At 39.8% G+C, this 22,262-nt stretch overlaps 2 protein-coding genes across 2 annotated transcripts; one reads left to right on the forward strand and one right to left on the reverse strand.

The window, feature by feature from the left end:
* On the forward strand, window positions 1–3,684 carry AVPI1 (arginine vasopressin induced 1). Its single transcript, XM_070945562.1, has 3 exons — window positions 1–164; window positions 1,805–2,165; window positions 3,284–3,684. Exons 2-3 carry the CDS (start codon window positions 1,843–1,845, stop codon window positions 3,513–3,515), a joined length of 555 nt encoding a protein of 184 aa, XP_070801663.1. The 5' UTR covers window positions 1–164; window positions 1,805–1,842; the 3' UTR covers window positions 3,516–3,684.
* A 1,812-nt stretch (window positions 3,685–5,496) lies between these two features.
* On the reverse strand, window positions 5,497–16,527 carry PI4K2A (phosphatidylinositol 4-kinase type 2 alpha). Its single transcript, XM_070945764.1, has 9 exons — window positions 16,027–16,527; window positions 10,545–10,745; window positions 9,504–9,635; window positions 9,265–9,418; window positions 8,835–8,896; window positions 7,926–8,025; window positions 7,577–7,710; window positions 7,416–7,475; window positions 5,497–7,309 (listed from the first exon to the last, which is right to left on the reverse strand). The coding sequence occupies exons 1-9, from the start codon at window positions 16,525–16,527 to the stop codon at window positions 7,148–7,150; spliced, it is 1,506 nt and encodes a 501-aa protein (XP_070801865.1). The 3' UTR covers window positions 5,497–7,147.
* Between the last annotated feature and the right edge of the window lie 5,735 nt (window positions 16,528–22,262).

Below are 22,262 nucleotides of genomic sequence, written 5' to 3' on the forward strand. Positions count from 1 at the left end.
TGTTTATTGTCATTTCTCAAACGCATCTTCTTAGGAGCCGAGTATGAATGGCCGGAGGTCGGTTTGAGAAGGGAAGGTAAAGCTTCCCTGAGCTCGGGCAACTCTGGCGGATCTTCGAGAGCCTTTGAGGGGCCGGCGACCCCCAGCAGGACGGCAGACGCCAGGTCCGTGAGTGTCTGCAGAGCTTGAGGGTCTCGGCTTCAGCCTCGATCGCCGTTCTAAAATTCTGGACGGGATGGGATGGGGAAGGGAGGGGGGAGAGGTGATTCCTTATGGCCGCTCAAAAGCCGTCCGAAGATTTTCTAGCAATAATTCAGACAAATCCCCTTTGTCTGCTGAAATTCATTTTAGTTAGGCGGCATCCTGCTGCTGCGTATCTTCAAAGAATCCAAAGTGATTGGGTGGGGTGGGGTGGGCTTCTCTGAAACGAGGGACTTGCCCTATATTACTCCGTGTATTTAATGACTCGCAGGGAGGACTTCTTATATAATATTAATGGTAGCCGACAGTTGCGAATATCGGAGAGCATTCAGTTAATGGCTCATTCGACTGAGAGCCTACCCGTTAGTGTATATTTCAAACCTCTCTCTCTCTCTTTGGAATTCAGGACCCTTCTAAATACGAGCGTCCTCAAACTCCGATATTGTAGTATAAATAAGTGTTCGGTATTGTGTTGTAAAAGGAGGCGCTTTTACCCTCCTGAGAAGTGAGACATTAGTACCAATAAAGGAGAATATTTGTAGCTCAGGGATGAAACGAGGGGTCCTTGGTGCTTTCTGAGTTTGCCTGTTTTCTCGCAGACGTTTCATTACCCTAACTAGGTAACATTATCAGTGCTAGTAAGGGAACTTACTAGCACTGATGATGTTACCTAGTTAGGGTAATGAAACGCCTATGAGAAAACAGGCAAACTCAGAAAGCACCAAGGACCCCCCACTCCCCTGAGACATTAGTATTAGCCCTCTCACTCCTCCCCCCCCCCCCCCGCCTTTCAGCCAGATTGGTGGATTAATCGAGGTGGCTCATTGACATAATCTGCCAGTTTAGCCAATACAACCCCAGTTCAAATTGTTGCTGGTCCATGGTGTGTGTTGCTCACTTTTCTTACCTACTTTTTGGGGCATTTGGATAGGTAGGGTTTTCATAGGAAATTGTAGCTATTGTTACTAGGCTTTGTCAAACACAAGGCATGTCAGAACCTGAAAGGCTGACTGGGGAAAAATTGTCCTGTGGTTGACTGAGAAAACTTCCCACCCCAAATGGATCCACCCTGGTACTCATACCAGTTTAGGTGGAATAACCTAGAGCTCATATTTCCTGCTAATTGAGTAAATGTGCAAGTCCTGACTTGACAATACATATTCTATCTACTACTATATATGAATTACCATACAGTTTTCACATTAAGCTGCAATATCTGAATGTCAGTGCCTTAAGTCTTAGGCAATGAAAAGCTCTGAATAAACATTCTTGAAATATTGCATACCTGAATAACCACAATGGTAGAGAAAGGAGTCTGCCATAGATATTTTAATTTGGATTCTTGCACAGAGCAGAGTTAAGACGTAATGACTTAAATGATTCCTCTCTGTTCTGAGGAGTCATCTTCTGGGAGGAATTAGGATGAACTATGTTATAAGGAAACTTAGTTCTGACCTGTGATCCCAAAATATTGGTACCTCAGATTAAGGCTATTAAACATCTATGCATGTGTCCACTTAGACCCAGGTTATGATAGGAAAGAGGAACGGCTGTCAGGACCAGTTAACTAATCTGCTTCTTCCTGGTTTCATCTTTTCTACAGAACCACCATTAACTACAATATGGAGAGATCCTAGCACCATGGGAACTCCAGCCTCTATTATCTGTGACTTGCCACAGAATCAAATCGCTAAATCATGTACTAGAAAGAGAGCATCTGCCAATATTTTCCAGGGGGTGGGGTTACTGCAGTTACGTCGCCTCTTCCGTAGCAGTGGGGATATGCAAGCAGAAGAACGAGCCCAGCTAATTTGGGAGCGTGCAGAAAGCCAATGCATTACTCGGGCCTTACAACAGCTCCACAGAAGGCAGAGGAAACTGAAGCTGCAAGCCAATGGGAGGCCTCTATCTGGAAAGGGCAGCAGTACCAGGCTGCTAGAGCTACAGCACTTCAGTCACTTACGGTATGATTTTGAAATTTGCTCTTACACCGCTTTTTAATTTTACTTAAGATTGTTGGTACTAGAAGCAGAATTTGTAGGCTCTATTCCCTCCCCCAGAAACATCTTCAGTTACTTTCAACTAAGAGTATGAACATATTTTTATTCCTATTCACAGTTGATTAATGTACTGTATATCTTTCTTTAGGAAGGAAGGTAAGGATTTATTTAGCTTGGGTTTTTTTAATTGAAAATGTTTTTCTGGCATGTATTTAGAAAGTAAAACCTTAGTTAGCTGCTGCACTATTTAATTGTGAACTGTGAACCATTCAACTGGAATATATTTCCAATACAATTGGTATTGTATAGTTATTAAACAGTAATAAAAGCATGTATTGGGAAGAGTTTCTTTAAATAGGTGTCCAATCTTGAAGCATGTTAAATTATATTCATAGATATTACAATATAACCAAATTGATGTAGAATTGATTTTTATAGAGCTTTCAGAAAGGGAAAATAGATTTTAGCTCATATAGCCGAATAGGTAGTTGAATAATTTAGAATATTGCAGATCAGAAGAGACAAAGTTATAGGAAACTGCAGTGGGAGAGAAGATGAAATGATAAAATGCATCATGATATTTCAAGATAACCTCTACCTTTTGGAAGTGATATGCAATTATGTAAGGGGCAGAGCTTGCATCATAACATCACAAGAAACATTTAATTTTCTCATTTTGTTGCCATCTGGTCTTGCTATAGGCAACCCTGGGCAAATTCTTTCTTCTCCCTTCCTATTGTTAGGGGTTGTTAAAGCACAGAATATATCCATCATGGCTAAACAACATGCTGAAATCAACAGTAAACTGACATTGTGAGATTATTTGGATTTTATTTTCCATCAGTTCTAACCACCATGATCCATGGCAAATTATGGATGTCTAAAACATCTGGAGAATAATATAAGTATTTTTCTGCTAACATAGCAAGAGGATATTGAGTTGAAGAGCAGCTGTATAATTTTTTGTTACATTAGCAAACCAGCATCACAATGCTTTGCTCCCTATTCCTTATCTTGATTGTCTGCTTCTAAGAAAAAGGGAGTATAAGGCAATTCTTAATGAGACTTTTATTGACCCACAGGATTGAAGATTGTAATACATCTGCTGCTGCTGCTGCTGATGGTGACAGTAGGAAGAAAGAGATAGAGACAGCAGATGGAAGTGGCCACTACATTGCTTCCCAATATAGGAAGAAAGAAAAAGAGATGAGTGTGGCTACGTACACAATGAAAAATGATTGTGATCTTATGCCAATGGTTGTGGCCGAGTGTAATCAGACTAGCCTGGAGAAGCCTCAAAGGGAGAATGTCTGACAAATGATTGCAGGTAACAGCAGAAAAAAATCGAAAAATTCTTTTGCTGTCAAGCACTTTGGTTTGCTAATTTAGACTTGATTAGTTTATGTCAAAGCACAAACACTACGTATTTTGACTATTTATGGTTTATATTTAATAAAGCTTCTTGTCTAAAGACGTCTCTGAATGTAAGAGTCCAAATGTCTCTCTAGTCCAGAACTTCTTTCTCCTAAGAGATCTTTGGGAAATTTACAATCAGAATCCAGAAGAAATTATTTTCCTCATTATTCCACGTATGCAAACTTACCGCTGTTCAGAGGTAGTGTATATAAACACTCAGTTAATAACTACTTCTATATTTATCTTCCATCTGATCTGCTTTAACAAATTGTTTCAGAGAAACCAATTTGGTCATTATGCATTGTGTGATTAAGTATATTTTGTCTAGCCTATGAAAACATATAAGCCTTAGCATAACAGCTTTGTGATATCATGATGTAGGAGGCCACATTCCCTCACATCACCAGCTTCATCAGTTTTTGTTCAGCAGAGTGCCAGAGAAAGAACCTGCCCTACCAAAGGTCTGGAATCATTTGCTGCAGTATGCCATATGAAAATACACCAAGCACTACGTCAATTTTAGAACTGCAGGCTGCTTACCTTTGCCTTAAACAACATCGAACTGGCAAGGTTTATTTAAATAAAAGGTTTTAGTGAGTACGGCAAGTTCTGAACATATTTGCTAATTCATTGCAGATAGAACTAAATGCTTTCCCACTGCCACAAATGCACACAAATATTCTAAAGGCAAGTACCTTTTCTCTACAATTGCAAAAAAAGCACCACAGAAAGTCTATTAAATCCACATCTATATTCATATGCTCATAATATGTATAAGATATATAAAAATAAGGTCTTTGGCAAGAGAGACCCCATTGCTTCATTCAATCTTGTCTGTCAATCTTGCCATCTTTTATCAATTGTACTGTAAGTTTTTTAATTGTTAGCCATTTAGACTCATTGGGAGTCAGGCAGAACACAACTTTGATAAATTATTACCTTCTCCAACTAAGTCTTAGGGAATCATTTGGCCTTGTATGTAATTAGTTTCACTCAATATATTAACCCAGATTATTATCAACCTGGCACATAAAAAGATAATTCAGTTTCTGTAGCCTGTTTGAACTACTAAGGATCCAACCATATTTTAGCCTAGAGCAGTGCCCTGCCAATTTTTTTTCTTTCATTACCCAAAACTGTTTATCGGAGAATCCTTTTTATCCAAAGTAGGTAAATACTTTGTCAATTTAAATGTCTCTGTTGTGATTAGGTAATAGGTTTATGTCATTACCCAAAGAAAAACTACATTTACCCAATTTTGGATAATTTGCTCAAGTCTGAGAAGTGCTGGCCTAGAGTAATATATGAACCAGTTATAAGCAGCTGCAGGACAGCATGATACACTTAACTGTTTTTTCACTTCATGGATCTGATTGACAACTGCCAAGGAACAATTATGTCATATTGCCATTCAAGCACTGATAGGCAGGTCTGACTTCCAATGGGTAAAAAGTTACATTACTACTTACTTTACCTCTGCAACCTTTTCTGAACATTACTAAATAATCAACATTTGGAAGTGTGTCAAGGCCAAATTAAACAGCAGCATAGGAAAAAATAAGGCACCACAGTTTCCAGGAGACAATATACAATTTTGTATCACCCTAAGCCTAAATGTAATGGTTTCCCTACAACTCTGGAATATAATCCTGTAAATCCACTCCATATTTAATACTGAATTTGAAAAATTGATTTTCAGTCACTACACACATGCAATGCTATCAGAATAGAACATGTAATAATTAAGTATCAGTTCTAATCGGGAAGCAACGATAAATGATTAAAATACAGGAATAATTTATCCATGTTGTAGCAGCTCCAACATAAACCAGGTCCTGCAATCATACTTTACAAATAAAACAAGAACAATAAGGAGGGACTTTCTGATAATGCAGGTATTGTAGTCTAAAATAATCTGTATGGTAAATAAAAGTCAATCATTATGTCAAGGCACAGTTGCAGCTCTATTGCATGGTGTGAGGCTAGTGAAGGGGGAAGATCCAGTTCTTATTAACTCCAGAAGACAAACACACACAAGAGACTTGACTCTGTAACAGCAGATCTGTTATGAAGAGACTTGCATTGATTTAAATATATTACATACATTTCTATAGTGCATAAGAACAATACATTTCAGTTCGGACTGGCAAAAATGTAAAGTATTTCCAAGTGCCAGCTTCTGCCTGCCACCTCTAGCAAAATGCAGGAAGCTGTCTCCAGAGAAAAAGAGGTCCTACATTCAGCGTATCAGGATTTTATTAAGAGGCAGGAAGCTGGAATTAGTAAAAGGTCTCTTCTTGTAGGTCTGGGAAGCAGCCAAGTAGCCAACTGGGAAACTTATATATAAAATTTCAAATAAGTTCTTGTTGCCAGAGGTTTAGTACAGTAGCCTATGAGAAGCAGCAAATCCACTGTACATAGAACATCATCTTGATATGGTAGAAATTCTACCTTCCTCTTACAATTCTCTACAGCCCTGTAGAAGATATCTCCCCATGTCAGCATCCCACAGAGAATTTCCCTCCCCACTTCCCTCCCGCTACAGATTGTCAATGCTCAAACCAGCCCAATAGAACTCCCACTCTGTAGGACAATGCACACATTGCCTCTGGAATAGCCTCTCTTATCTCCTAAATCAGCCAGCATTTCTAGAGATGAGAGACAGCTATTGCTTACTCTTGGGAATACTAGAAATGTGTCTAAAATGCTAACCAAGGTAATAGTGGTAGGTATATAACCTCTTATTCGCTTGCTCTAGGACTATGTGGAGCATGAATGTATGAGCATGGGATGGATAATTTAAAACCAAATTAAAAACTAGTATTTGAGGCCCTTGGTCCTAGCCACATATGAGGAATGGGAAGCACACTAGTTAATTTTTGCTCTATGGTTGTCTTGCAGAATCCGTCTGCCCTATTATTTATCCTAAGTGGAATTGAAGCTGTTACAATTGGCTTTGGCCCAATCCTCAATAAATTACTTTATATCAGATTAAATTCTGATTATAGCCACATTTCCTATTGAACAGCTCCAAGGCATACACCCTAGGAGCTTCTCCATAGGACAAGAGAAACAGCAAATCCAGTGGGGCAGGAAAACCTGCTTTCAACAGGAATAACAAATGTGCAACAAGGAAGGAAGGAACAACAAGGCTGGCAGTTATAGACAGTGAAGTGCTTCCATCCAATTTGGATTATCCCCTCACCATCAGCCCTTCCTTGTAGGAGACCTTATGAGATGTCCATCCAAATGAACATTAGAAGGATATCTTGAAACAAAAGGGCATGGCATGCAGGCTCCCGCTAGGAAATGCTGTCATGCTTGGGCTGATGATAGGACCTGTCCAGCCCAAAGAGAAGGCAATCAGACCAATGAACATCCCTTGTTTCTCACAGGGAACGTGCAGAGTTGAGACTGACCCTGCTTAAATTCCCGACCATCTACAGCAGACAACCTCAGTCTGGAGGGTTGATTGCTTGCTCTCAAATGATGCCCCCTCTAAAGTTCTTCACTGAGAATAGAGGCAACTGCTACCACCAGGTAAAGAAGGGCCTGCGGCTCTGGAAGCTTTGTGTATATGATTCACTGGCAGAGCGTTGATGGGAGCGAGCAGTCTCTACAATAACAGGAGGCATCTGGACCAAGTTAAGAGGGCTCTTCCCATCCTTCAGGGCTTGCATCAAGTTTAGGATCTAGGAATAGAAGAAAGACAACTGAATACTAAACTAATGTATAAATGGTAAAAATTGCCCAATGCCCAACACAGGTTCCATCTCTCCAGTGGGACGAAGTACATACCTGACCACGCATTACTGCAATCTGCTTATGAAATTGGCCTCGGTCAAAACCTGGATCTTTCTATAAAATAAATAGTATATCTAATTAGGATGGGTATGACATCTACATCACTGCTCCTAAGGGTACCTAATATTCCGATATTAACTTGTTCTTGTGGTTACCTTGAAGAGTTCATAGAGATCTTCTTCTAGATCCTTGACAAAATTAGGGTCTGAAATCTTTGGCAGGATAAGATCCTTGATCTCTTGAGAAAATGGCACTTTCGCCTGTGGCAGCCATGCCCAATAGAAAGGATCTTGTGAAGAAAGAACAAACAGAAGGCAAATATTAGGCTCGTAAAGCCAGACTTAGCAATAAGGGTAGCATAAATTCAAATACAAAGGAAATACTTCAGGACTTAACACCCTGGATTTATTAAAGGAACATCAAGAAATTAGCCCTTCACAAACATCCATACTGAGAAAAAAAATACAATGAACTCATATGGCTTCTCTTATTTGGAGTACTTACATGCTCTCCAAGAGTCTGGATGCTTAAGAGGGAAAGCCAAACCATTGTCAATGGCTGCCAGTTTAATTATAGGCTCCTTGACTACAACCCATTCTGAGTCCTACAAGGAAACGGAAAATGTTGCATCAGGAAATGATACAAATCCCAGCAATCATTGCCCATTAGTTGAAGAGATAATGTATAATTCCAGAAGACTCATTGCCCCAAAGCCAACCCAATGGAATGCTGACCATAGCAATAGCAATAGCACTTAAGACTTATATATCGCTTCACAGTACTCTCTAAGCCCTCTCTAAGCAATTTACAGAGTCGGCATATTGTCCCCAACAATCTGGGTCCACATTTTACTGACCTCAGAAGGATGGATGGTTCAGTCAATCTTGAGCTGGTGAAAATTGAACTGCCAAACTACTGGCAGTCAGCAGAAGTAGCCTGCAGTACTGCATTCTAACCACTGCACCGCCATAGCTCTTAAACCATGTCAACATAGTTTAACCTACCTCTGTTTTACATCCCCTCTGCAAAGGTGCAAAAGGAAACCAGGCACTGCTATGTTTGGACTCCATGGTGTTACAGACATTATTAATGCACTTTCATATGTTGCCCCCTATAAAACCAAGATGCCACAAAGAAATTGCCTAAGAAGGGTCTAGCAAATCCTAGATCTCTACATCTATTCCATATACTTTAAGCTAACTCTAATATTTCTATACAGTTCACATGACATATCTAAGTATTTTTATCATATGTACACCTCTAGTATATATGATTAATCTGGATCTCTAGTGTTTGAGCCACTTCCCTAGATCTGTTCCATGCAGGACATTATATGCAAGTCTCTGAGAGCCCCTTATTTTCTGTATCATATACTCATATGGAGTTGTCAGAGCCCCACTGGGCCCTACTCACCTGCATACTTGTACTGTCCAGGGGGCAATCACACTTGATCAGCCAGTTGTCATTACCCCTATCTATAAAGAAATCGAAATGCACAGATGGAAAACAGAGAAGTATCTCACCACACATAACAAACCTCACATCCCAATATTATGGGAGGAAAAAATTACTGGAATATGGCATGACTGGAATATGAAGTAGGAAGGAGGTCCTATACTTTCCAGCCAAACCTTATGACCTTCAGAAATGGCTGGAAAAGAGTCCTGTTTGAAATTCTGGGAAGCTGTCGCTAATTCATTTCAGCAATATTGAGACATATGGAACAATGCCTTGATTTGACAAAAAATTAAGTAGGCATACTGGAGAAGCTAAACAAGCATTTTCAATATGAATAACCTCAATCAGCATTCCATGTCAAGAGCAAGGAAAAGGCAGAACCTACCAGTATTGCGTATAATATAGTCCAGCACCACCAATCTCTCAAACTGTAGCAACAATTGATGGTTACTCTTTTCTGGAAGAGGCTCAGACTCAAAGCGCCGCAACCAGTAATCTGCATCCTTATAGCCTTCCACAAAAAGCTGGAATGAACCCACCTGAGAAGAAGAAGCAAATATCTTAACAAGAGCAACATACCAAAGAACTATATTGAATGCCTTACTCTTTATCAATATCCCCTACCTTTGGTGGAAGACCAATTCGATGAAACCTCTGCCCAACCTTTGGCACTTTTTCCAAGGCCAGACGCTTGCCCCGGGACTTCACTCTGTCAATGGCGCTGTAGTTAAATGTTTCACTGGCCAAGTACACCACCTTGAAGAAATTATAAGTTCATAATCAGTTTCTGTCTCGTCTATACTAGCAATCCAGCCATCCCCATTTACAGAATAAAGTCATAACTGCATAAATCTAAGCATATCCAGGCCTGTCTGTCTAGAACAAGTTCTAATCATCTGACTGAACGTAGAATTTAAATGGCTTGAAAAACAAATCATAACAATAATGGAGAATAATGAGAAATTAGAGATTGGTGTCAAGTGTGCATACTATAAAACATATGCCAGCTCTGAAAGATAGACCAGATCAAGAAACCAATGCCATATGAGCCTAAATCTTAAAAGTCTGAACGTGCTTCTCCCCTCCCTCAATTTATTTTGTGTGAACTAAGGAGTGGCCTGTTTGAGATTTCAGGCAAGGACTCAAGCCCTACTTTCCCAATTGTTACATGTGCCTTACTCTCAAAGTAAGATCAAATCTATTTTTCTTTTTTAAAAAAACGTAACTACAATTATTCTCGCATTACTACCAATTATTTCCTGTCTGCAGTGCCTTTTTTTAAAAGAACAGGTACTTTTTTAAAAGTACCCGTTGTTTCTAACCAAATATAATGGAGATTCATAAATATTCACTGGGCTAGGAATAAGTGACATGAAATGTAAAAGGAGAGCGAGAGGAAGAATGTCATTGTTGGAAGATGTGACGTACTGGTGATCTCAAATGCAGTAATGGGAAATCAATCTTTCAGGTATTTTCAAAATGCAACTTCCATAAGTCTGAGTCACAGGGCCAATAGGCAAGCAAAGTAGGAGCTGAAGTTGAATGCAATCCAAAAGCCCCTGGGGTTTTCTGTACCTGGCATGTAGGGAAATATGGTCCTATTCCAAGCCTCATGATCCACAGTTTAATCCCATTTGATTATGTCTCTCCTATGAATGGGCTCACCATTGTGCGAGGTACAATGTTCAATTCCAGCTTTTGGTCAACAAGGCTTGCACCAGCTTCAGACAGATATCCTTGGTTGAGAACTAAACAATCTCTTCCAAAACAGCAGGGACAGCAAAGTTTTTGCAGCCATTTTGTCCACTTTGGGTTCAGATGCCCATAGGGTTCTTCATTCTTCGGTTTGAACACACCAATGATTTTCTGAAAGGGACAGAAGAGTGGATATTGCTAATATAGGCTGGATAAAGCAAAGGCAATTAATCATCCCAGCTTGGTGATAACCCTGTAGCTCCAAGATATGTGACTAAGGAATTTAATTCCTCTTTCCCTCTTTCTTTGTAGGAGATAAGGGTTTTTTAAGAGGCAAAGGCTTTAAGTAGAATATGGAGGTTAAATAACATGTGATGTTGAGTATGGTTTAAGCATAAATAAAATCACAAGATTAAAGCACAGGCTGTTGAAAACCGTGACTCCAGTAAAAGACACAGTCACCATAATAAAGGGAAAAAAATCTGAAAAGAACCTCCCATAGAAAAATACACAGGATAATAATATAGGGCTCTGAGCACATCACAAGACAGTATTGATCTCATCTACTAAACAACTGTGACATAAAAAATTGTCTAAAACGTTGAGAGGCTGTATAGAGAAAATAGTCACCAGAGGAAAAAACAAAAAGCAAGCATAAACACACATAACCAGATTTAAAACAATCTTGTGCAATACATATTCCTAACTAATGATTTTTAAATCTATCTTTCAAAGATAGCTCTTTTTACAGAAACAATATATTCTTCCTAGACTCCTGGCTGATATTTCAAAATTCTGGTCAATATATTCTGCTCCAGAATTGGAGGATCCCTTGTTTCACTCAGCCTTGGTTTCCAACTTCTGCTTTTGTTTTAAAAGGGCAGTGTATTTCATTTTCTATTTCAGTGTATTTCAACGAGAAAGAAGTTTGGATAATCTGACTTTCCCATGTGATCCAGGGAATGCAACTGCACATAGGAAGATTACAGATCTGAGATGTGAGAATACAACACAAACTAAAACTACATCTGATTTTTTTTTTAGTGAATATGGGGCGACAGCCTGCCTGCTTTCCTATTTACTACAAAAGAAGCAAGGTATTAAAAACAACAAAGCAATCTTTAGTCAAGGGATTTCCACTCCCTCCTGCTCTTTAACTCTGTGAAGTAGTAGACCAGTAACTCCAGTAGATGAACATAGATCAGGATAAAACCAATTTAGTCATCCCTCCTCTCATGTCTCTTCCCAAATTTATGAAGTCTTCTAGAATGCTAATATAAAAAGAAGCAGTCTTGAGTGTGCTTGCCAGGGGAAGGGGGAATCTAGACTTAAATAGCAACTGATTTTATTTTCACAAAAGACTTCTGTTTTATAAAAAGTTCACTGGGTCTCATGATTTGTTGAACCCCTGAAAAATGCACAGATAATTTTGCTAAACCTTGGATATAGCATAGTGATTAAGGCTTTAAGCCTGAAGCTCTACCTTCAGCCTTTTTATTCCCATTTCTGTGAAACAGTAGAAACAATTTACAAATAAAATGCAGGGGAGAAAATAAAGGATAGGCTGTCTGATTTACCTGACTTATATATACTAGTAATAATAAATGTTAGCACAACACATTTTGTCCATCAGATAAAATCAATGTTTTTATCAAAACGAGAGCAAAAAATTGAAGTTGAGAACATCATTACTATCACAAAATCTCTTTAAGGAATATTTTTACATAGAAACTTAATTCAAATAGGTTGCCAAGAACCATATATTGAAACCATACATTGAAGATTCAGCATACTCAGGTGGAATATTCTGAAAATATTTACCAAAATTAGTCCTTTCCTTGCACTATCTGATCTGACTGCCTCTGAAATACAACTTATTAGCAGAAGCATTTCTGATAAAACAAAACTTTCCATATTGTCACTTCAGTGTTAGATACTGTACTAGCTAAATCACTTCTTCTAATCAAGTAGAAAAGCATATTCCTAAATCAATCTTTCCCAATTTAGCAATGATCAGATATACTGAACTGCTGTACAAGTCCCATTTCTTCCAGTCAGCATAATTTACTGATCATTCTGTGGAGATTATGGTAGCTGTAGTCCAGCATATTTGAGGGCACCAGATTTGGAAGTTGCCCTAAGCCAGATGGGAGAACCAGTTTGGTGTAGAGGTTAAAGTTGTGGCCTAGAAACTAGAAGACTCTGAATTCTAGATCCTCCTTAGGCATGAAAGCCAGCTGGATGACTTTAGGCCAGTCTTACTTTCTCAGCACAACCCACTGCACAGATTTTTTTTGTTATGGGGAAATAGGAGGCAGGAGTATTAGGCATGTTCACTGCCTTGAGTAAAATATATATAAGGTGGGACAAAAATATAATAATAGTTTAGGATTAAAAACATTCAAACATAGAAATCTTTGCAATAGAAATTATTGCCCCTTTGGGGCAATAATTAAGTCAATCCAACTAAACACACAGACTTTTCATTGTGAAGATAAAAGAGGAAAAGAGAATAATAGATATGACATTCTAATATTTGGGGGGGAAAGATAGAACACACAACTAATAAATAAGTAAATAAATACAACAACATAGCTGTAGCCCCACACATGCAGCAAACATAACCAAATTCCACAGCAAAATCTTACAGTTTTCACTGACCTAATCTTGCAAGGCTAACTGGGAGCAGATAACCCAGATACCAAGTCCTAAATTCCAAGACTTAATTCTTTTATAGTGATATATAGTGAATCAACACAAAAGTTTGATTCATCTCAGCTGCATCTCACAAATCCAACAAGAAAGGAAATTAAGCAGAAAAGAAGAGCCTGGATTCCTAGCAATGGAAAGATTTGTAATGCTATATGATTTCATGCATGTTGGGAATGCAGAATAAAGGAGCCAAATTAATTTAGTTAGATATAATAGGTCACAAGGAGAATCATCAGGCTACAAACACAGTCAGCTCTATACAAACATGGGGAAACTCGTCATCCCATTCTCCATGTGATAAATTGTTCCTCTTATTTCAATACATTATGATACAGCATGTAAAACTGAACCATAGACTGAAACGTCCAGTTTCCTAAAGGTGGAGAAACAGTAATGCAAACAGAAGCAGCAACCACCACCAAAGCCTCAAAGATATTCTAAACTAAAAAAACTACCCTATGCAAGCTTCAACCTGAGAATTGGAGAGCAAGAGAATTTAAAACCTCTTTCAGTTGCAAATACAGAAGCACAAATGGAGACAAATCTTCTCTTCATGTAATCTTTACCCAAATCGATTTTAAACTTTGAGTGATGCCAATTCCAGTGACACCTTGGGGAATTATCCTCCTGCCAAGAACTCTCATAGCAGTAAAAATAACAAAAAATATGCTTATTGTCTTCTCCAATGCTTTTGATAGAACTATGTATCATTGTCCAGCTGCCTGCCTCCAAACAAGCTTACACTCTAAAATAGCTACAAAAGGATCAATGTGTCATAGAATTTTAACCCCTTTTCTAAAAAGCTGGGTTTCAAAAGGGAAAAAAAAGATTGTAGTCTAATTGCCATCAATGACCAATGGGGAAAAAAACAAGAATAAGCTGCATTGGTTTTTGAAAGCTGGTTGAGTAAACAATGGCAAAAGTTGTTTGGAAAGCAAAGGGCAAATGGTAACCTGCTTCAGTTTAAAGCTGAAAAGGAGAACAATGAGCAATTCATAAAAGTTTTTCTACAAATCAAATTTGTCTGATTCTTTCAGCTTTCTTTTCCAAATGTACTCTGTATTGCCCAAAGTATGAAGGGCAGAGATTATTTTCAATACTGTATGCAGAATTAACCCAAATCAAATTTTGAAGATTTGATTTGCTTTGTTCAAAAGATCAGAAAACTTAGGAAAGAAGGGGTTGTTCTCAGGGCTAGCAGTTATTTTCCTCCACAGCAATGTTTTGCTATAAGGCAGCCATCAGATTTATAAGAATCTAAAATAATTCAAAGGAATGTATCTGGACTGTATTCCTACTGACTGACTAACATTCAAATTGATCATCTTCATGTGTAACTTGTAAAATAGAACCAAAAGCTAGCAGCAGTATTACTTGAATAAGACTGCACTACAGGACTATTAGAAAGCTTCCACTTCTGATCCAACATAAAGACTTAAGTATAAGAAATTAAATAATACCACTTTATAATGCCTCGATAAGACCACACTCGGAATACTGCATCCAGCTTTGATTGCCACAATGTAAAACATTTGTTGAGACTCTAGAAAGAGTGCAAAGAAGAGCAACAAAGATGATTAGGGGACTGGAGGCTAAAAAAAAATAAAGAACGGTTGCTGGAACTGGGTATGTCTAGTCTGATGAAAAGAAGGACTAGGGGTGACATAATAGCAGTGTTCCAATATCTCAGGGGTTGCCACAAAGAAGAGGGAGTCAAGCTATTCTCCAAAGCACCTGAGGGTAGGACAAGAAGCAATGGGTGGAAATTAATCAAGGAGAGAAGCAACCTAGAACTAAGGAGAAATTTCCTGACAGTTAGAACAATTAATCAGTGGAATGACTTGCCTCCAGAAGTTGTGAATGCTCCAACACTGGAAGTTTTTAAGAAGACACTGGCCAACCATTTGTCTGAAATGGTATACAAATGGTATTTGTCTGAAATGGTTTTCCTGCCTCAGCAAGGGGTTGGATTAAAAGGCCCCCAAGGTTCCTTCCAACTCTTAATTGATCATGTCAACCAAAAATATACATTAGCATCAAAATATCCTTTCCCGTAAGTTAATTGTTTTATTACATTATAAAATGTGTGTAATATATATTGAATAAAGGTGATAGGAACTACGGTGGTGTTTATGCAATAAAAACTAGGAATTGTCAACACTATGATAAGGTAAACTAAACTTTTAAAGATGAGGGAGAAAGTATATATCAATGGTAAATATAATTTCTAAATTGTTAACATAGGGCTCAGAACTGTTCAAAAGACATTTCACCCTGATAACCAAAAATTTACATCACCAAACATTTAATATTATTGATTGTAAATTCATTGATACCTCAGCATAATTCACAAAATTTCTGGGCCAAACAGAAACTATGTCGCTATGCAACAACGTTGTTTCACTAAACATCATTATCTATGTTCCTCAATATGGTCTCATTAATTCAATAAAATCTTCCATAACGACAAAGGCATATGGTGTGTCATTTTTTTTATGCATCAGAAGAAGCAATTCCAGTATTATATCTCATTCTGAAGACCTAGCTTAGAAGAAAAAAGTGAGCAAAAGTCAATACGGCATTGGGGAGGGGCTGAGAAAAGTAGCAACTACAAATATCCCGCAACCCTTGCATCCTCTCTCCAGCCCTCCAGTTATTTTAAAATTTCAACCAACCCCGTCCTGTTCTTTTTCCCCTTGTCCCGTGATCTGAATACTTTTCCCGAGCCCCGATCTCTCACCCCCTGCGGATCCTTGACGAAATAGCTGCCGCTAGAACCTTGGTAGATGCGCTCAGGGTAGATTCCGCGTTCGCTCGCCAGCTCTGCCAGTCGCACCACCTCGGCGAATTCTGGGTCATCGGGAAATTCATTCCGGTGCTCCCGTTCACCTCGACCCGCGGCGATCCCTACTCCGACCCCCACTTGAGGCTGAGTCTGGGTCGCCCCGGCTGTTGCTACAGTCCCCCGCGTGGCTCCACGCTCCGACCCACCAGCCCGATCCAACAGTGGCTGGCGCTCCCGGTCGCGGCCACCTGCGGGGGATCCCGGTGGGGAAGGACAGGGACACGGTCCAGCGGGAGTAGTAGGGGCAGCGGGGCAGGGCGGGGAGCGCACGGCACCCCCAGGCAGCCCATACCCCGGGGCCGGACCGCGCTCTGGAGATACCAGCGGGCTCGTTTCATCCATAGGCCGAGCCGGTCCGAGGCGCTGATCTAACCCCGGATGGGCGCTTGCACGCATAAACCACGGCCCCGCGGTCTCAGACTCAACGCCGCTCAGTTCGGATCACCTGACGCCGGCCCGCGGCCACTGCCGTTTCCGCCAGAGTAGCATCAGCGAATCACAGTGCGGCCACGCCCCCTGTTTACAGGGTGCCCGGAAGCCACGCCTATTAGAGAGCCCATCGTCCATTCGCAAAGCTTGTCCCGCCCAGTGCACGCCCCTTCGTTATGTAGAGTTCCGCCTCCCCCTTCCTAGCTAAGTCATGCCTTTTGAATGGAGCATGAATATAGATCCATTCCTTACTTTTCAATCCGTGCTTTTTTTTTTTTTTTTCACCTAGGCCCCTAATGCCACAATTCCGTTTCTTGAGCAGAGCGCCGCCCGCATTCTGTATTACATGTACATCTTACTGTATACTGTATCGCCTCCTGATTATGCTGAAGACATTCTATGTCATCTAGGCTCCGTTGCTAAATCACACCTACGTATTCTGCGCCGATTGCAAAGACCATTTGTCAATGTGCTACACACAATTCTTTTCGCTATGTCAATGTACGGTATACATCCCGTACGTATAACAACCGCTTTGGAATGTCATACGATCTTATTGTAAATCCTTTCAAAAAAATTATATAACCAACTGCCCGGGCTGCAGAAAGGCTGGCACTGCAATTGTACTGGGCGGACTGCGTGGATTTTAAGGGACTTAAAACTTGTAGCGGGAAATAACAAATTATCCCATAGCCTTTAATCTCAATAATAAGTCTCTAAAGACTCCCTTTTCTTAGGAAATGGCTGCCTGTACTCTCTGGATATTTATGATCTTGTTCGTTTCTCAGAATTTTCTACACACCCCCATTCACTTTCATCATGGGAACCAGACAACACTGTCACTGAATGGTGGAGTCACTGGACAGCTTTCTTGATTTGTCTTCCTCCTACCCAAGAGCGAGTGGTTTAGTGCTGAAGAAACCAAGGCACTGTGAATTCTAGTTCCGCTTTAAGACATGAAAGTCGTCTAGGTGACTTTTGGACCCAACTAGGATTGTTGTTGTTGTTGGGATAATAGGAAGGAGTATTATGTATGCTTACTACCCTGAATTACTTATAAAGTTTAAAGGCAGAATAAAAATCTAGTAAATAAATCCTGTTAGAACTCATCTGTTTTAATTATCTGCTTCCCTGGTTGTTTTGTTTCAGTTATTCTAATGTTGAGAAATTTTGTGGTTGTTCTGAGATAAAAATGTTGGAGAACAATCGCAACTCCTACATCCCCAACTCCATTTCAACTAGTTTCAGCACGGCATGCACACTTGGCAATTCCTGCCCTCCTCGCCCCACCGCCAACGCTGCGTTGCAAACACTGTACTTTCCCTCTTCAAAGTGACAGTTCCTATTTAATGAGGGGGGAAGGGAGAATGTTTTGCTTAAACTATTGAAAATTTAACCCCCTTCCCACTTCCTTAACAGCCTTAGTGTGCTTCTCAGAAATCATCAGCTATTGGACATTATTACATGTTTTATTTCATTCTTTTCATTCAGAATTACTTAGCACAAGGATTGTATAATATATTGAATATAATGAAAGCGTCTTCTAGCAAAACAATTGTATTTCTCAAGTGCTTGTATGTCACCAAAACTGTTAATATCAATGCAATTCACTATCATATTTATACCAATGCATGCTAGCTGTGTCATGTCTGAAATCTTTCTAGAAGAATCATAGGGATATCAGCAGCGGTGAAATCCAGCCGGATCTATCCGGCTCGCACAAACCAGTAGGGCTGGCGGCAGGAGGCTCTGCCCACCCACCAGGATGTCATTACATCCCATTTCTGCGCATGCGCAGAAGGGGCGCGCACAAGCGTAGCGAGAGTACACACGTCACATTTCCAAACCGGTAGCAAAGGTAAGTGCATTTCACCGCTGGATATCAGATATTGGTCCATTATTTCATTATTCAATGAAATGAAAAAAAAAATTGAACTACTATTGTAGTACTCAAGTTTACATTTTTAAAACTAGATTCTTCCATTTATCTGTTCATTAGAATGTCTTGATTCAAGCAATACATAGGGAATCATTTCATTTGTTTGCTTTTGCATTAGCATACTCTAGTTTTAAAACTGTAGTTTATGCTTCAATGCATTGTATAAACCCAGTTTAATATGATTTATTTACTAAAGCATAGTTAAACAAATGATTACTATCCAATTAAATTTCACTTAGCTATCATAGAATAAGAATTTGAGTGATCTCATATAATACAAAAAAATAACATTTTCACAGTGGAGAAAAATGTAAACTGCCAGATCAGTTTATATTATAAACTGTTTTAACCAACCCTTACTAAAATATCAGTTAGGATACCTTATGTAGGACACATAAGTAAGAAAGAGAAAAAGAAATATTGCAGTTATTGGTGTTTTTAATGAACGTGTAGCTTGACCTGCAGGAATCTTATAGTACCTTTTTAATATATTCATGACTTATTTGGAATTAAGAATGAGAATTGACATGTCCATGTTTTCAGATTATTTTACATGATTTACATTAATCAAGAGTAATTTATTTCCAAAAGTTTTTAGAGAATAGGAAAATAATGCTTTTGAGGCTAATTATTATTTATTATTATAAATAATGTTACTTCTCTTATTTAAATTCTGTTTTTCTGTTATATGGTCAATCACGCTTTCTCATCAGATGGCAATATTTTAGAGGAAGAATTAGGAGCGTGCCACACTATCTGACCTAATAGGATGAGTCATGGTGGTATAGTGGTTAGAGTGCAGTACTGCAAGCTACTTCTGCTGCCTGCCAGCTGCCTGCAATTTGGCAGTTCAAATGTCACCAGGCTCAAGGTTGACTCGGCCTTCCATCCTTCTCAGGTCGGTAAAATGAGGACCCAGATTGTTAGGGGCAATATGCTGATTCTGTAAACTACTTAGAGAGGGCTGTAAAGCACAATGAAACAGTATATAAGTCTAAGTGATATTGCTATTGCTATGAGTAAATGTTAGGGAAAAGCAGTCCCACAGATAACATGGACCTGGGCTAATTGTGATGACCACCAGTTCACACAACAGAGGTGTTACATGAGAAAACCTAGGGACCCAATTACTGTGCATGCTCTGCATTCTGAACCAGTTGAAGTTTCCTGGTGGACTTTGGGGAAAGATTCATTTAAAGTACATTGTAATAATCCAAACAGGCAGTGACCAAGGCACGAGTGACCATGAGCAAGGTGAGGAAAGGGAACAATTGGCAACTAGACAAATCTGTACAAAAGTCCCTTCCAGCTCAGTTTTGGTGGAGTGCCATTCCATCCAGAGTCAAAGATGAAGTATCATTTAGGCCTGGAGGGGAACCCATAGCCACTCATCTTGCCAGGATTGAGTTGAAAGTTCCTCCCCATCCAGAGATATATAATTAGGTATTGTTAGCATACTGATGATACTAAATTCCATACCAACAAATGCCAAAAGACCTAGCAGCTTCATGTAGCTGTTAAAAGGGAGTGGTGAAAGCTCAAGCACTGGGACCCCACATTGCTTAACTTTTCAACTTCTACCAACACTGAATGGAACAGGCCATGGAAGAAGAAGGAGAACCACTACAACACAGTGCCTCTCATTCCTAAGCCTCAAAGCCAGTCCAGAAGGTGACTGTGGGCAATGGTATTGAATAGCCAGAGAGGCCCAGGAAGACCAGAATGGTCACACCACCTCCATCCCATGTTCTCCAAAGGTACAGTCAAAGCACAAGTCTAAGTCAGTAAAGCAGAAGTCTTCTGATATTTGTCTAGCCTCTATGCTAAAACACCATAGGTTTTCCAGTCATAATCTATACACTCTCATGTTTGGATGTAGCCCAAACCCAAATGGGCTAACTTACAGAACATGTCCAAAATCCAAAATATGTGACTCCCACAGAAATGAAATTTGACAAATTCTATAAATACTTTGAAACATAAAAATTATCATAAAACATTTTATGACATAATACAAAATGTCATAAAAAATTCTTCTTGTTTGATTATGCTACATAGAGTTCACCATGGTTATTTTCATGGCAGATACATCTCTGGATATCTCGTTCCCTCCCTTTTCCAATGAAGGCAGTATATTAGAAGCTCGTTCATTGTTAAAGGCCTTGAGGGTAAGGAAATATCTCTGAAAAGATGACCAAGTGAGTCACAGTTGTTTAGTATAACTCCTCTAACATCATTTCATTTTATTTTGTTCAAGTGGCTGTTGTCACCAACTGTCATGTCATAAATTAAAATAAGTCAGAACATCTTTTTGTTTTGTCTATTTTCAGTTAGTTTGAATGTTTCTGGCAATAAAAAGGGTCATATTCAATGCACGACTTATATCCTCCAGGTTCCTTGAAATTGGTGACCTTTTTTTTTAAATTGGCTTTGTCTAAATCCCTTAACACATGAAGGGATTTTGAAACTGCCCAGAAGCCTAAGACTCAGGGCATTATACAAGCTTTTTTTTTTTAATTTTTTTTAATTTTGATTTATATGCCGCCCTTCTCCGGAGACTCAGGGCGGCTTACAGTGCGTTAAGCAATAGTCTTCATACTTTTGTATATTTATACAAAGTCAGCTTATTGCCCCCACAAACTGGGTCCTCATTTAACCTACCTTAGAAAGGATGGAAGGCTGAGTCAACCTTGAGCCTTGGAGAGATTCGAACCAGCAGTAAATAGCAGGCAGCTGTGTTAATAACAGGGTGCTTTAAACCACTGTAGTACCAAGGCTCTTATAAATTGTAGCTATTAGTATTAATGGAATTGCTTCAAACATATGTGTAGTTGAAATGAAATACTCATTTCCTTGTTGTGGATTACTATCACTTTTTGGGAGGAGGAGCTAAGATTTTAACAGCCAGTTTAAAGAAAACTTCTATGCATAAATATCATTCAACGAAATTCAGCCACCCGAAATTATCCAGTAGCCATAAAGAAACATTCACTGCATTTCTTACTGAACAAAACAAAAACAAAAGCCAAGCACTTGAAAACAGTTTTATTGTTTCATAAAAGCCCCTCTTTGATCTTCTTCTTCAAGGGCACTGCCTATTTGCTTTAGCATCCTTTCCCGAATTTTGTCTCTTGGGAGCCGCAGCAGGTATCTCTTCCCGCAGATGAAGGGAGCTCTGGAGAGCCTCAGTATGGCAGCCTCTCGCTTCTGTGGAGAGGAAAGCCTTGTCTTTTTGCTCCCTCAGAAATATGGCCGTTCCGTGAAAATTTCCTTGCCCTTCACAAAGAAGGCCATGGAGGGAAGGGAGAATTAACCGGAAGGCTGGGCAATAGAGGGGCGCGTTACTACCGGTTGTCTAGGAAACCACCAACAGCGTGAGCGGATAATTCCTAGTGGGCGAGTGCCCTGAGAGATGGATGGGGGGAAGCCTGGCATAGCGGAGGGAGGGAGGGAGGCGATAGCCCATGGGGGAGAGCAAAGGGGCGTGCGGCTGGTGGCAGCTGTTACAAAGCTTGCATCCAGGTGAGGGGCGCGGTCATTGTTGGTGCAATGAATAGATAAAAGCATAGGAATGACGTGGTCGGGAATACTGCGTGGAATCCGGGCGGATAGGAAGGCTTTGGGGGTAGGAAACTGCAACGCGAAGAAAGGCTGAGTGGAAAGCAGCAGAGATAGCAGCAGCAGCAGCAGCGACCCATAAAGCGGGGCGCAGAGCCGTTGTAGTCTACTAGATGGGCGTGGTTCCGGGCTGCAGGGCATGATT

The sequence above is a fragment of the Pituophis catenifer genome, unplaced genomic scaffold (assembly GCF_029215685.1).
Source record: "Pituophis catenifer annectens isolate HBS135680 unplaced genomic scaffold, rPitCat1.0.hap2 SCAF_6, whole genome shotgun sequence".
Classification (NCBI taxonomy): Eukaryota; Metazoa; Chordata; class Lepidosauria; order Squamata; family Colubridae; genus Pituophis; species Pituophis catenifer.